Source organism: Equus quagga, chromosome 9, assembly GCF_021613505.1.
Source record: "Equus quagga isolate Etosha38 chromosome 9, UCLA_HA_Equagga_1.0, whole genome shotgun sequence".
Lineage (NCBI taxonomy): Eukaryota > Metazoa > Chordata > Mammalia > Perissodactyla > Equidae > Equus > Equus quagga.
The window spans coordinates 24,772,757-24,787,140 of NC_060275.1; the positions used below are offsets into that span (position 1 = coordinate 24,772,757).

Sequence of the window (14,384 nt, forward strand, 5' to 3'; positions counted from 1 at the left end):
AAAGGACCAAGTATAACTCAGTTTTTAAAATGTGCATATAATACCAAAAAAGAAAAGGCTACAACGAAGTGCTAAAGGTGTGAGTTTTCTTCCACTTTTATTTTTATTTTCCAAATTTTCTACATTGAACTTTTTTATTAAAAAACTTTTAAGATATATCTTTATCATATGGAAGGCATATTCCTCCATATATTCCCATAATGCATACTGGTATAGGATGTACAGTATCTGAAGAGATGGAGTAAGCATTAAATTATCCCACAGTAACTCAAGAGGAAATATGAATTTTTTTAATATGCTACTACAAAAGATACAGAAAAACTCTAGCACAAGACTAACCTGAAGCCTGCCATCCAACGTTCTCTGTATGGTAACACATTTGCTAGGATGAGCTCCATTTGTAGTTATAGCTGTTATTAAAGAATCCAATTCATCTTTTTTCTCCTTCAGCTTCTTCACCAAACTTTCAATTGCTCTTTTTGCAAATGTTTCACTCTCTCCACCTTGTCGATGGCACATCAAACTATGTACAATGCTCAGACAGGCATCATTACTTGTTGGTGTATTCGTAATAGACATATTGTCCATTTGTTAAAGTTATTTCTTTTAAGTCAAATACGTCTCCAATTTCCAGAGCAATTTCGATATTTTGGAGGCAGTGAAAAACAACGGCTAATGTTGCAAGGAAAATTGTTAGTCATGTGGTATTCAGGATAACCTAAAAAAAAATGAGACACAGATATGAGAATACATTTCACAAAGTAGATTCAATTACTTGGGAAAAGATGGAATCGCTCCAGTTAAGTCAAAGGCTGAGTGTGCATAATTAAAATTTGGTGCTTAGAGTTTTAAATGACAATTAAAATGTTGTTTTTGACATTCCAAAAATATTAAAGCTAGACATTCTCATTATTATAGAGGCATGCTCAATCAAGTTTTATTAACTGTACTAGTCACCCTAAAGTAAAAGCTTAACAGGACTTTTTAAAAGGATTACTTATGAAGACCAGCACTTTAAAATATTCTTGATTAATGACTCGTAAAACCTAAGTCTATCACATATACACATGAAAAATTCACCATCACCTGGTACCAAATGCTAATTATCAGTTAACAACACCCATCTTTCTTAAAAAAGACCACAGACAACAATAAAAAGATGGATAATAATTTTTAAATGGGCAAAGGATACTAATACTCATTTTTCCAAAAAGAATGGCCAATAATCACATGAAAGATGCTCAACATCAATAGTCATTAGGGGGGGCCGGCCGGCACAGTGGTTAAGTTCACACATTCCGCTTCTCAGCAGCCCGGGGTTCACCAGTTTGGATCCCGGGTGTGGACATGGCACCGCTTGGCAAAAGCCATGCTGTGGAAGACGTCCCACGTATAAAGTAGAGGAAGATGGGCATGCATGTTAGCTCAGGGCCAGTCTTCCTCAGCGAAAAGAGGAGGATTGGCAGTAGTTAACTCAGGGCTAATTTTCCTCAAAAAAAAAATAAATAAATAAATAGTCATTAGGGAAATGCAAGTCAAAACCACAAGGAGATACCACTTCACACCCACTAGGTTGGGTAAATCAAATGGACAGACAATAATAAGCATTGGCAAGAAAGTGGAGAAAATGGTACCCTCAGACATTGCTGTAGGGATTGCAAAATTGTGCAGCTACTGTGGAAAGCAGTCTGACAATTCCTCAAAATGCTAAACACAGAGTTACCATACAACCCAGCAATTCCGCCCAAGGTTACTGAAAAACCTATGTCCACACAAAAACCAATGTAATATTATTCAGTCATAAAAATGAAGTACTAAGACATGCTACAACATGGATGAACCTCGAAAACATAGGCTAAGTGAAAGAAGCCAGTCACAAAAGGCCACATATTGTATAATCGCAGTTATATGAAATATCCAGAATAGGCGAATCATCTTTGACCCACCTCTCTCTTTCACTACTGGAACATTCCTTCACAAAGACATATAATTCTTTACCTTAGTCATTTCTATCAGTCTCCTTTCTATTCAGCCTGCCACTGCTGTAGTTTGGGGCTTCCTCAGAATTTATATCAATCACTTGGTATTTAACACATGCTCCTCTCTATTGTTATCCATTTTACATAAATGCCTGTCTCAACTAATTAAAAGCCCCATGCAGAGAAGTAGATTTTCTTATGTCTTTGAATACTTTAGCACTTGCCCACATTCAACAAATAACATGTTGCAGGTACACCTTCCAGATACTAAAGATTACATGCATGGAGGGTTCTGGGGTTTAGAATCCCAGCTCCCATACTAAATAGCTGGACAAATTAAGTTACTTAAACTCTCTACAACTGGGTTAAAAGGCGAGCATATAAAGCTCAAAGGAGAAAATCTATATAAAGTGCCTCGTACATAATGTTCAGTAAAAAGCAGCTGTTGTCTGAACATTAAAATGTTTAAGTGTTTTAAAAGCTTTTCCTAAAACATATTACACATTTTTTCCTATTAAAATGTGTCAGAGAAAATTTAGGAAGGCAGGGACAGAAGTAAATCACTTACCCAGGACTCACAACCCAAAGGCATACAGAAGCCAGGCAAATTATATAAGTGAATAAAATGCGCCAGGTGTAAAGAAAAGTACTGAAGAGTACAAGTACACACCAATATAAAGTGGGTAGCCACTACTCATTTCCGGCAAAAGTGGCATTTTAGAATGCTAGCACACTGTTGCCAGATCTTCAATGCCCAATCGTATGTGAAATCTCATGTTTAAGTATCAGTAACTTATTTGAGGGGAAAGGGGAAGAAGGAAGATGGAGAGAAACCACTGTCTATGCCAAACAAAACACACCTTCAACTCAAATCTGGCCCAAGAGAACCACCAGTTTGAACTCTCTGAATGCCAACCTCACAACAATTTTAATTTCTAGACTGAAAGCTCTAGGGGAAAGATTGTACTTACCTTACTTATCGTTGTATGTCCAATTCGTAGGACGTTTAAGTGCTCCTTATTGTCAAATGAATGCATTTCTGCATGTGCTTTCAGGTTAATGCTTATGCTATTTCTTTTGCCTAAAACATCCAATCCTATTTTATCCCCTTGGTAAAGTCCTAGCCATCCTTCAAAGTGCAGCTTAAATGTCTCAATTTCTCCAAGAGTTTTCCCTTAACACACTGTCTTCTCTCCCCTCAATCCTGGAGAATTACTTCCCTGGTGTGTTTACTGTGTATTCCTGGTATATCACTCTATCCTCTCATGCAAATTTCAAATGCAAACCTATTAGAACTCAACACATCACATTATAGTTATTTGATCATGCATTTTTCTCACACTCTGTTACTACACATCTAGAAGTTCAAAAAAGCCACACTTTCTCATATTAGAAATTCCCAACACCATGCACAGTTCCTGACATACACCAGGCAAATGTTTGTGGATTGACTATAGCTTTTTTATTCTGTGGCATTTCCTTGTAACAAGTTTTGAAGAGTATAAATACTTTTGTTGTTGAATTCATTTTCTGATATGACATTCAGAAGATCTGTACTAACTTATAATGTAGGTAAAGTGTTTGTAACTATTTCACTGAAATCTCACCATCAGATGTTATCATTTCTAAAATTTTAGTTATTTGGGGGCCTTAATGATATCTCAGAAACTGTTTTAACCACAAATTTCTTTGAAAACATCCTTGCTTTGTTAAACAACTGTCTTGTATGTTTTTGTCTTTGTTGTATTCCTATGACCACAAGTGCGAGAAACATAATTTAAAAGTTCCTTGTATAAAAAATAATGCCAGCAGGGGTATATGGATGTTTTCCTACATTAAATAGCTTTAGATTATAATTTTTTTAAGAGCAGTATGGAATGACAGGAGACAAGACCACTAGACTGGTATAAATAAAATTACATGTTCTAATTAAAGCTATAGCAGCAAGTTAACATCTTTCAATTCTCTTTTCTGTAAAATGGGAACAATATCTGCCTTACCAACTTTACAGGCTTGCTATGGTAATCAAATGCAACAGTGTACATAAAAGCAATCTGGGCGCCATAAATTGGCCAATTCAACAAACACTGCATCTACCATGTGCAAAGCACACAGTTATAAAAACAAGTAACATATAATCAGAAAGTGGTTCTCAATTCTCACATCAACATCCCATTTTTGTAACAAGTAACTTATATCACCCCCGTAGTTATCCTGAAACAAAGTTCTAACATACTTACACATATTTTTAAAAATTTAACAATGCCCTAATTGTAATATAAAGGAGAAAAAAATAACGTAATAAAATGTGTATTTCAATGCAAATGCTCAGGAATATCAACAAATTTAGAAAGTACAATAAAGCAGTTAGATACTTGCACTTATATGAAGAATCATCACAAATATTATAGCTACAAATTTAGACCTCCCAAGACAGGTGTGTTGCTCCGGCAACTCAAATAGCATAATGGCACTGCAGTTGGTGACGTGGATTTTCCAAAACGGTGAACTCCTGATAAAGTTCCGAACAAAACAACTTCAATGAAGAAAGTAAATTAAGAGAAACTTAATTCCTGAAAAATTGAGTATATATTAAGATGGAGTTAGGTTCTAGGCTAATTATATGCTTTCCTCCCACGTGAATTTCTGGGGCATTTCAAAGTATTGTGGGATGCAAGATAATTCTTCACAGTCTCTCACATTGCAGGATGACATCCCTCACCCCTATCCACCAAAGTCCCTCCCACTAAGTTCCACAACATCCCTTAAAGAGCAGTACTTACTCAACTGAGAACCACTGATCTAGAAGGTACAAATATATTATTACACTAACTAATAGATGCTAAAAGAGGTAGGTATTAAAGTGTTTGGGGACTATAAATGAGAAAACATGGAAAAGTCCACAGGTAAGCTGTCTTAGCATGATGTATCAGTCAGGCTAGGCTAGGCTAGGCTAGGTTGCAGTGACAACCAACCCCCAAAACATCAGTAGCTTAAAACGAAGGTTTATTTTCTGCATAAGCTATATGTCCATCACAGATAAATGGGGAGCACTGCTCACTGTCATCTTTCAGGGATTAGGCAGGCTAACAAAGGCTCCATCTCTACATATATCCTTAAATGGCAGGGGAAGAGATAGGATAACTCATGCACCGTCTTTTAAAGGCTATCCCTTCTGCTCACATTTGATAGGCGAAAATCATATGGCCATGCCAGTGGTTCTCAACCAGGACAACCTTGTCCCTCAAGGAGACATCTGGCAAGGTCTGAAGACATTTTTAATTGCCACAACTGGAATGGGTAAGTGGAGGCAGAGGACTACTGTGTATCTAGTAGGTCGAGGCCAGGGCTGCTGCTAAACATCCTTCAATGCACAGGATGGCTCCCCAAGTCAAAAATTTGTTCAGCCCAAAATGTCAATAGTGCTGAGGGTGAGAAACCCTGGGCCATGCCTAATTTCAAGGTGAGGGAGGGAGACAGAGAAGTGCAATACTACCATGTGCTGGAGGAGAGTCGTCAGAATACTGGTGCAACAGTACTAATAACCACCACATGTGAAGAAGAATTTGCCAGGCAAAAGGAAAATCATAGGAAAAAGCACAGGGATAAGAGAGCAGATGTTTTGTCTAGAGTAGGTTCATGATGGGAAAGAGGGGGAGGAATAAGAGCATTAGAAAGAAAACTATAGTGAGAGCATGGAGAATAGCTTTGGAAACGGAAACAGACAACGAGTTAGGAGACAGTGATCAGACTAGTGACAGGGACTAGATTAAAGGCATGGGCAATGGAACCAGTGAAATATTTCTAGGCAGAAGAGACTAGATTTGTTAATCAACTACGTATAAGGGGCAAAAAGAAGGGACAGTTAAAAAATGATCCATTTCTGGGGCTGGCCCCGTGGCCGAGTGGTTAAGTTTGCGCGCTCTGCTACAGGCGGCCCACTGTTTCGTTGGTTCAAATCCTGGGTGCGGACATGGCCCTGCTCATCAAACCATGCTGAGGCAGCATCCCACATGCCACAACTAGAAGGACCCACAATGAAGAATATACAACTATGTACCAGGTGGTTTTGGGGAGAAAAAGGAAAAAAATAAAATCTTTATCAAAAAAAAAAAAAATGATCCATTTCCTAGACAGGTTAACTGAACGATAAAGGAAGAATAAAAGGTTTAAAAGAGGTTAAGTACCAAATTCAGCATGCTGAGTTTGAAGAGCTCAGTAGAGAAGTTAGGCCTATTTGGAAGTCTCTAACATACAGATATTAGATAAAGTCACTGTAATAGGACAAACTCACGGTGACAGGGGTAATGGGAGGTAGAACATCAGCAGAAGAGAGAGAGGTTTGTTCTTGTATCTATCTGCCTATTGTGTGTTTTGTCTCTAGCTTGCTATTAATCACAAGCTGTCACCTGATATTGACCATAGGTCTAACAGCAACTCCATGGATATAAAGCCAGATAGCCAAGCTAATTAAGATACTCTAAAATTAAACAGGCTGAGTGCTGGCCTGAGAGACTTGCACAGAAATTTGTAAATTTTAGTTAATGAATGTTAATATTTTTTTATTTCTCCAATGTCTGTTTACTTTTGGATTGTTGGCTGTATTACATATGTGAAACAAACACATAAGTATATTTTCTAGAAGTTATGGGCATTTTGATCCATGATCAATAAACTAAATATGGGAATATTTGAGAAAAGTGCTTAAGTTTAACAAGGTGCGGGGGAAAGCTGGGCCTGGTGAAATGTCACTCGGAAGAAATTCTAAGCACAGGCTTATAAGCAGGAAAAACCCAGAAGGTGTGCAGGCTTATTAGTTCAACTGCCTGCAGCACAAATTACAGCCTAGATTCTACACAGAGGAACATCTGAAAGTTGAGGCTCGTCAAACTGAGGGCAGGTGGAGGAGAACCTCCAAGAGGACAAAGGATTATAAGGCAGGTATTCATGATTATAAAAATCTGAGACAGGAATAATACAATCAAAGCAAAAACAAAGAATGTTTCCATGATTAACTTTTAAGATAAACTACAAGAGACAAATTTAGAAGTATCCTTCTTGTTTACCCATAGGTCTTAGATTTAAATGTCATACTGGTACACTAGCTTCACCTTCAATAATCTTATTTAATAATTAGCATTTTTCTGGATTGACAAATTAGAGGTTGTTAAAAGAAGAAATAACAAAGTCCTCTAGTTGACATCTGTTTTTTGTCTTCCAGCATATACTTCCCCTTCTGTAAAAGTGCTCTGATTTTCCAAGGAGAATATCCCATGTAGGCAGGTGGGACAATCCCCAGCCTGACTAACCAGAGCCACCACCTAGCCACACTAGTTGCTTCAAAGATGGGAGAGAACACACATCAGCCCAATGATACAGCTCCAGGACTTCAGCTGGAACTGCAGAGGGAAAAACCCTCTCTTTCTGCTAGACTTGAAGTTGGGAGTAGTTAACCTGGAGCCTATCTGAGACCTAAACTAACAGAAAGGAAAGCAAAGCCAAGAGTCCTGTGATACTGGCTGCTTGTGACTCCAGATCCAGCACTCTGAGGCTAGCTCTATTTCCAGACCAAACAAATGAATTCCCCTTTTTACTTAAGTTTGATTGCTACATGTTCCCTAATACATAATAAGTGAACAAAAATTGAATGAATAATATTCTCAGAAATAGCAGCGATATAATACAAACCACATAAACAATGGAATCAGTAGCCCAGTCGATAATACAGGTAACTAGTTACTTTAAAATAGCAGTTGTCAAACTCTCTAGTCTCAGGTCCCCTTATTTACACTCTTAGTTATTGGGCATTCCAAATAGCCTGTGCTTATGTGAGTTACATCTATTGACATTTACCATATTAGAAATTAAACCTAAAAAATGTTTAAATATTTATCTTATTAATTTAAAATAATAATAAAGTCATTGTGTTAATATAAATGCTTTCTAAAAAATAACTATTTTCCAAAATAAAAAAAAATCAGTATTCAGAGTGACACTGTTTTCCTTTTTTGCAAATTTATTTAATGTCTAGCTTAACAGAAGACAGCTGGATTCTCACAGCTGCTTCTGCATTCGCTCTGTTGTGATATGTTGTTTTGGTTAAAGTATATGACGAAAATGTGGCTCACGTGGATAAGTAATTGGAAAAGAGAAGAGTATTTTAGTAGCCTTTTTAGATAATACTGGATCATCATCTTTTATTCAATACCAAAATGCAACAAATGGCAATTCTTAAAGGTTAGTTGTAATGTGGAATCTGAAACGATATCAATGAATTTTGTGGCTTGGTTACATAAAAATCCATTGGTCTGTATTGTACTTTGAATGGATCTCCTACACACGCATGATTTTGGTAATATCATGCATTGGTCATTTGGAAAAAGATTGGTTCAATGAGTTATACAGATCTTCCAAATGCTGACACATTTCCATATACAATATGTATTTTTTTTAAATCATATTCCTTAATATCACCACGAATCTCATCAGAAAAGTCTTTAAGTATCAGGAAGCTGGCAAGCCCATGATGGCAGATACAAGTTTTCCAAAAATCTAATTTTCACTTGAAAGATCAGATTTTATCATTGGCAACAAATAGTTATTTTCCTTGAGTGGCAGGCTCACTTCACTCATTTTCAAGGAAATAGCTACCAAATATCCAAGTCTGAGTAACTATGGTTATCCATCAGTAATTCTTTTAAGTAAAAATAAAAATGGTGTTCCATTAAAAAACCTAACTAGTTTAGCTTGCAGCTCAAGCACACAAGTGCTCTTCCTAGAGATGAACCTTGTACTTCAATGTGCAGAAGTACTTTATGCATACTTCCATTTAATCACATTGAATATTAAAAAGACATGCACCCCAGGGTACAGATTTTAAAAATTAAAACTTTACTGCTTCACCAAGGACACTCTTAAGTGAAACTGACATTTTTTCAACCACTTAACACATCAGTTTGGCTGTGAAGAACACAATAAGGATTCATATAGTTTGGTGCCACTGCCTTGATGCATGCTAAGATACTTGCACATTACCCACCACTGCTTCTTCATCATCAGTGCAAATGTCAACACAGTAAAAGGGTAAATAACATCTCAGTTCTACCACAAAAGTAATTTTGACTTTATGCACACCTAAAAGCAACGGGTCATGGGGACCCCCAGGAGTCTGTGGACCACACTTTGGGAAATACTGTTTAAAAAGACTGGAAACCAAGATGAATTTTAATAACTGAAACTGAAAAATACATGTCATAAAGCCTTTTAAATGAAGGAGGCTATCAAGTCATTTAGTTTATTCTTTCAAAAGAGGCTGTATCAGAATGCCCAGGTTAGCCCAGCCCTACTAAATATATATCAAGAGTGAGGCCCTACCTTTAAAAGGCACTCAGGAGTCTGAGGTGCTGTCAGCTTTACAAAAGCACTGATTCAGACTACACACTTCACTTTACAATTATGAAAAAGATAGTGAAACTTACACCATCATGAATATATGCAACTGATTAAAAAGACTAACTACATAGAAGTTATGTCATTTTTATTTACTATTAGCAAGCTGCTTAATTTCCACATCTATACACACAAAATTTTTCCTTCAGCTAGCTTTAGTAGGGGCTATCTATGACATAGATCCACCTAGTGTGTTTATGTACAATGGTTCCTGGCTTATCTTACCCCATTAAGTACTACTTCCAGTCATCCTTTCACCAGATGATTCCATTATCACAATCACTGGCCATCTATTAATATCGAATGCTCTAGAATTCATTGGTGAATACCACTGATAAACATCCTTAATTCACTTTTACATTTAGAAATATGTTTTGGCCTGAAAAAGACCTGAATCATATACATTCATCCACATTAAGATACAGAAATCACACCTTCCTACAAAGACAAATATTCAGTAATAGTCCTTTTCTCAAAAATCATAACTGAGATTTGCATTCTAAACATGCATATTGGGGTTTGAAGGATTTTAAGTAAATTAGTCCAGCGCACCAATGATTGCACAACAAAGCCTGTCCTACATCAAAACAAATGAAGCAATAAAGATAAGTATACCAAAATATCCAAAGTCTTTAAAATCAAGAGGTACTTTTTTTGGTTTTGGGGGGGTTTCCTGATTGTCCCTGAGCTAACATCTGTGCCAATCTTCCTCTATTTCGTATCTGGGATGCCGCCACAGCATGGCTTGATGAGCGCTGTAGGTCCATGCCTGGGATCTGAACCCATGAACCCAGGCCGCTGAAGCCACGCACATGAACTTAACCACCATGCCACGAGGCCAGCCCCAAGAGGCACTTTTTTTTATAACACAGATTCCCATGCCTCCTCCACTCCATTCCTATTCTGAATGTGTGTGTGTGTTGGGACAGGGTGTGGGGAGGGGACAAATAATATTTTGTTTTATTTTTTTAAATAGCTCTTCCAGAGACGGAGATGCAACTACTCTTAGACTAGCACTTGGGATGTAAATGGAGAACTGAATATGTCCCCCTAGATGATCACTAAAGAACTGCTAACTAGTTGGGCTTGCTGAGCAACTGTCTCACAGTATATAAGTTAACCCCTGACAGTAAAAGCTCAGTCAATGCAACTTGCCTCTCAGGAACCAGTGATGTGACCAGTTAATTGGTGGCTAGAAAATTTTATGGTTTCCAAGCAAATTAACCCCCTATGAAGACAGAATTCCACTGGGCGTTTAGATGCTAATTTTAGCACCTAAACAAAGTCATTAGTCTCTAAAAGGAGCTCAAGTAAGCATTTTAGAGTACTTTAAAAGAAGATCAACTTCCTATTTAGAAGAGTGATGATAAACCACCTTCTCATCATGGGAAATACAGCTTCCTAAAACTTGCTACCACACATTTCAGATGAATTGAAAAATGAAGAATTGGTGAGAAAAGGGAGGGAGAGAGAGACAAATGGAGGAACAGACTTGGAAGCAAAACAAACATGGCAGAACCTTCAAGGGACCCAGTAAGTTAGATGTGAGATGATGACGTTCTGCATGTGTGTATCACTGCATTAAGGAATGTAAAGCAGACACAGATCAAACAGCTCAAAACAACAGTTACAGGACCCTAATAGCCAAACCACTTCAGAACTCGGATCTGGCTGCACCCCCAGACCAAATGAATCACATTTCTGGGGGTAGGATCCAGCCATCAGTATTTTGTACAGCTCCCTAAGAGATTTCAAAGTGCAGCCAAGGTTGAGAACCAAGGCCCTAAACCTTGGGAGTAAAAAAAGCAATAAAAAGATGAACCCCAGACAGTTACAAGTTTTCCAAACTGCAAAAAAATCTCATTTAAAATGTGAAAATAAAGTATAGTCCTTGTGCTTAAAGGTATTTACAATTATCACCAACTTTAAATTAAGATGCAACAATAGACACTTTACAAACAGTCTCTGGTAGCTATCTATCTGACCTACGATACAATTTGCAGTAACAAATAAGACTTAAATTATAAGATTCTAACCACCTGTCATCTGAGTTTTACACAGGTAAGCACTACACTAGTTTTTATGTACTCTCATGACTAAAACAAATTTTCCTGGATGCCAATCACACCATGTAATAGTGTCAAGGTGACACAACCCAAAATACTTTGTTCCTGAGAAACTGGAATTCAGCCACATTTCCCATCACCAAAATTACACATTTTAGAATGGGAAAAAAATCCAAAAATTCTAAATCTGACTCATTATCAAGCATATGTTTTGGCATATTATGATGCAAACAGCATCATACTGAAAGTTCCTCAAATGAATGATACCTAGACATATTTGTCAACTGTCTGAATTTCTCTTTTTAAAACAAGCAAATCTTCTTCAACTGTTGAATAAAAAGCCCAAAATTTGATAATTTAACAAAATTGTATTAAATTCTGTGTTATGCTAACCTAACTTCTTTAACCTTCATTTAGCGTAGAAAATAATGAAATCAATAAAACAGCTTTAGTCAGGTTAGTTTTATACATGATTAAGCAATACCTCAGAGTCACCTTTAATCATCACTTAAGCAAAACAAAAATTTCTGCCTAACTACACAATCTTCTAGGGGGAAAAAAAGGAAATCCAAACATGTACAATGTGCACTGAAATTAACATAAGATGCTTAAAGAACCATTCACTCTAAAATCACTGAAACAAAAATGAAAATAAGGCATGAACTCGAGGGGGACAAAACAGAACTGAAATAATTACAGTCTAAACATAAGAAAAATAACGTATGTTTCACCAAAATAGGCAAAATTTTAGGTAAGACTAAATATGCAATTTAAATGTAATGCATGAGGCAGATCCCGTAGGGTTAACTGCCCCAGCAGAGGCCTCAGCAATTCACAGCTCAATTAGAACAGTGTCTAATGATGTTACTATAACACCGGCTCAATCAGAAAAAACAGCTTCCAAACTGGAGAGCTGGAGTGTGACTGGGCAGCATAAATTAGTTTTTTAATACTTGCTCTTTAATTTGGGAGAAAAAAAGTCTGAAGGGAATGCAGAAAAAAGAATTCACATAGAAATGGAGAAAAAGCTCAATTAAAATGTAGCTTAAGAAAGTGAAGCGTAGATTTTTAGAAATAAGATTTGCTGCTTCGTAGTATAAGCAGAACTGCTTCAAGTAGCAAAGCCATCAGAAAAGGTCAACGATCCACATAAAACTTATACCAAAAAACTTCAAAGTGACTTTCTCAGCACAAATTTTCATTAAATCTGAAACTGATTTGCAGTTTTTTTCTAAGCTCAAGATTTACAAGAAAGGCACTTAGCTAAACAGAGAAGTTTTTACTTAGGCACTCCCACTTCAAAAATTTAGAAATTAAGATGTAATACGTCTTTAAAGCAACCTCATCCAAAAACCTGGAAAGCAAAGAAAAAGCCACTTCTATTAATAGACTCACAAAATGTTATATCAATTTTCTCTAGAAGGGCTTTTAGTTTTAATTCCAACAACTTAAACCTACATAATTCATCACCACCTTTAGACCTAAAGATACTCCAAATCTTAAACGCTTGGCCTGCCTGTATTACATTTGTTCTGTAATAAACCCACATAAAAAAGCAAAATCATGAGAACTTACAGAAGAAACATTAATAAGAAATCATACTTTAAAATGTTAATATATCAATCATTTACAACTTGAAATGTCATGTACTAATCATATTAGAACTTTCCAAAAGAGAAAATAAATCCCTAGCTGAAAAAAATAGTTACGCACGTTACAACTTCTTACACTATATTTCAACTGAAGTATATTTAGTCTCAGTACAACACAGCAAAAGCAATTTATGAAATCCACAATTAAAATTATTCAGATGTAATGTTCTAAATCTCATTACTTTATGAACGTATGCATTTCTGTAATTTCTATTAAGACCAAACGGCTTCTTCCAGCAAAAAGTACTGAACCTACTTTTGAAACACCCGAATAATCAAATGGCTACTGAGACTAAAAAGACGCTAATTCTGGCAAAAGTCAAAGGTTGTCAACAAAAATTAGCCAAGACTACATGCCCTCAGAAAGTCAACCCAGACTAATTAAAACGATTCCCCATTATATTTATTATTCCTAAATAACTGCCAGTTTCACCTAAAACTATGGTGCAAAAGCTAAAGGCAATGTAAAACTAAATATTAATTAGAAATATATTCAATTAAAAAATTTTTACTAGGGTTTTCAGGGGGAAAATAGCTATCAATCTTCAATAGGATTTTTTAAAACCTCTCTGTACCAGCTAAGAAAGCTTTGAGGTTAACAAACACACCCATTTCTTTGAAAATCTAGCTTGAGAAATGATAACAGCGGTTTGGGGAATGTGATGGAGCCACCGCCCTCCACCCTCCACCAATTTTACGCTCAGGACTTGTAGTCCTAACAATAAGGTAACTATGTCTTTTATTTTTTTATTAGGGGGGGGGGGGGGGGGGTGGTCAGTTAGGTGCTAAGAATGTTTCCTGCCTACCGCCATCACCCACAATACTCAAAAAGTAAGTAAACAAATCAGAGCCAGAAACATAAACTGGCGACCAAGAAGAAAAAGTACGGGACAAAGAGAAAACAAAAATCTGCCTGAGAAAAGAAATAAAGACCGACCATTCACAACTTTCATTTAGACCTAAGGCAACACGCTCCAGCCGCCCCATCGCGCCCGGCCGGGAGCCCGGGGAAACTACTCCAGAACAACAAAGAGGCGCGGCGGCCGCAGCGGGAGTCCCCGTCCCAGTTCAACTTGATCCTGCGACAAACTGCGAGCGGAGTCCGGGGCGCGAGGACCGACCCCCAGCCCGAGGGACGCGAGGCACCGCGGCCCGGCCCGCCGGTGGCCGCGCTCGCTCTCCGGGCGGACCCGCCGGCCTCCCGCGCGCTCCCCGCCGCCGCCGCCGCCGCCGCCGGG

General features: G+C 37.4%; 2 protein-coding genes across 2 annotated transcripts in view; one reads left to right on the forward strand and one right to left on the reverse strand.

The window, feature by feature from the left end:
• SMAD4 (SMAD family member 4) overlaps nucleotides 1-718 on the reverse strand; it is a 36,523-nt gene extending 35,805 nt beyond the window's left edge. The window contains exon 1 of the mRNA XM_046672293.1: nucleotides 340-718. Within this exon, the coding sequence (XP_046528249.1) occupies nucleotides 340-588 (249 nt within the window). The 5' untranslated portion in view covers nucleotides 589-718. The remainder of the gene's footprint in view (nucleotides 1-339) is intronic.
• LOC124245109 (translation initiation factor IF-2-like) overlaps nucleotides 584-14,384 on the forward strand; it is a 14,362-nt gene continuing 561 nt past the window's right edge. The window contains exon 1 of the mRNA XM_046672295.1: nucleotides 584-717. The gene's annotated coding sequence lies outside the window, so the exon portion shown is untranslated. The remainder of the gene's footprint in view (nucleotides 718-14,384) is intronic.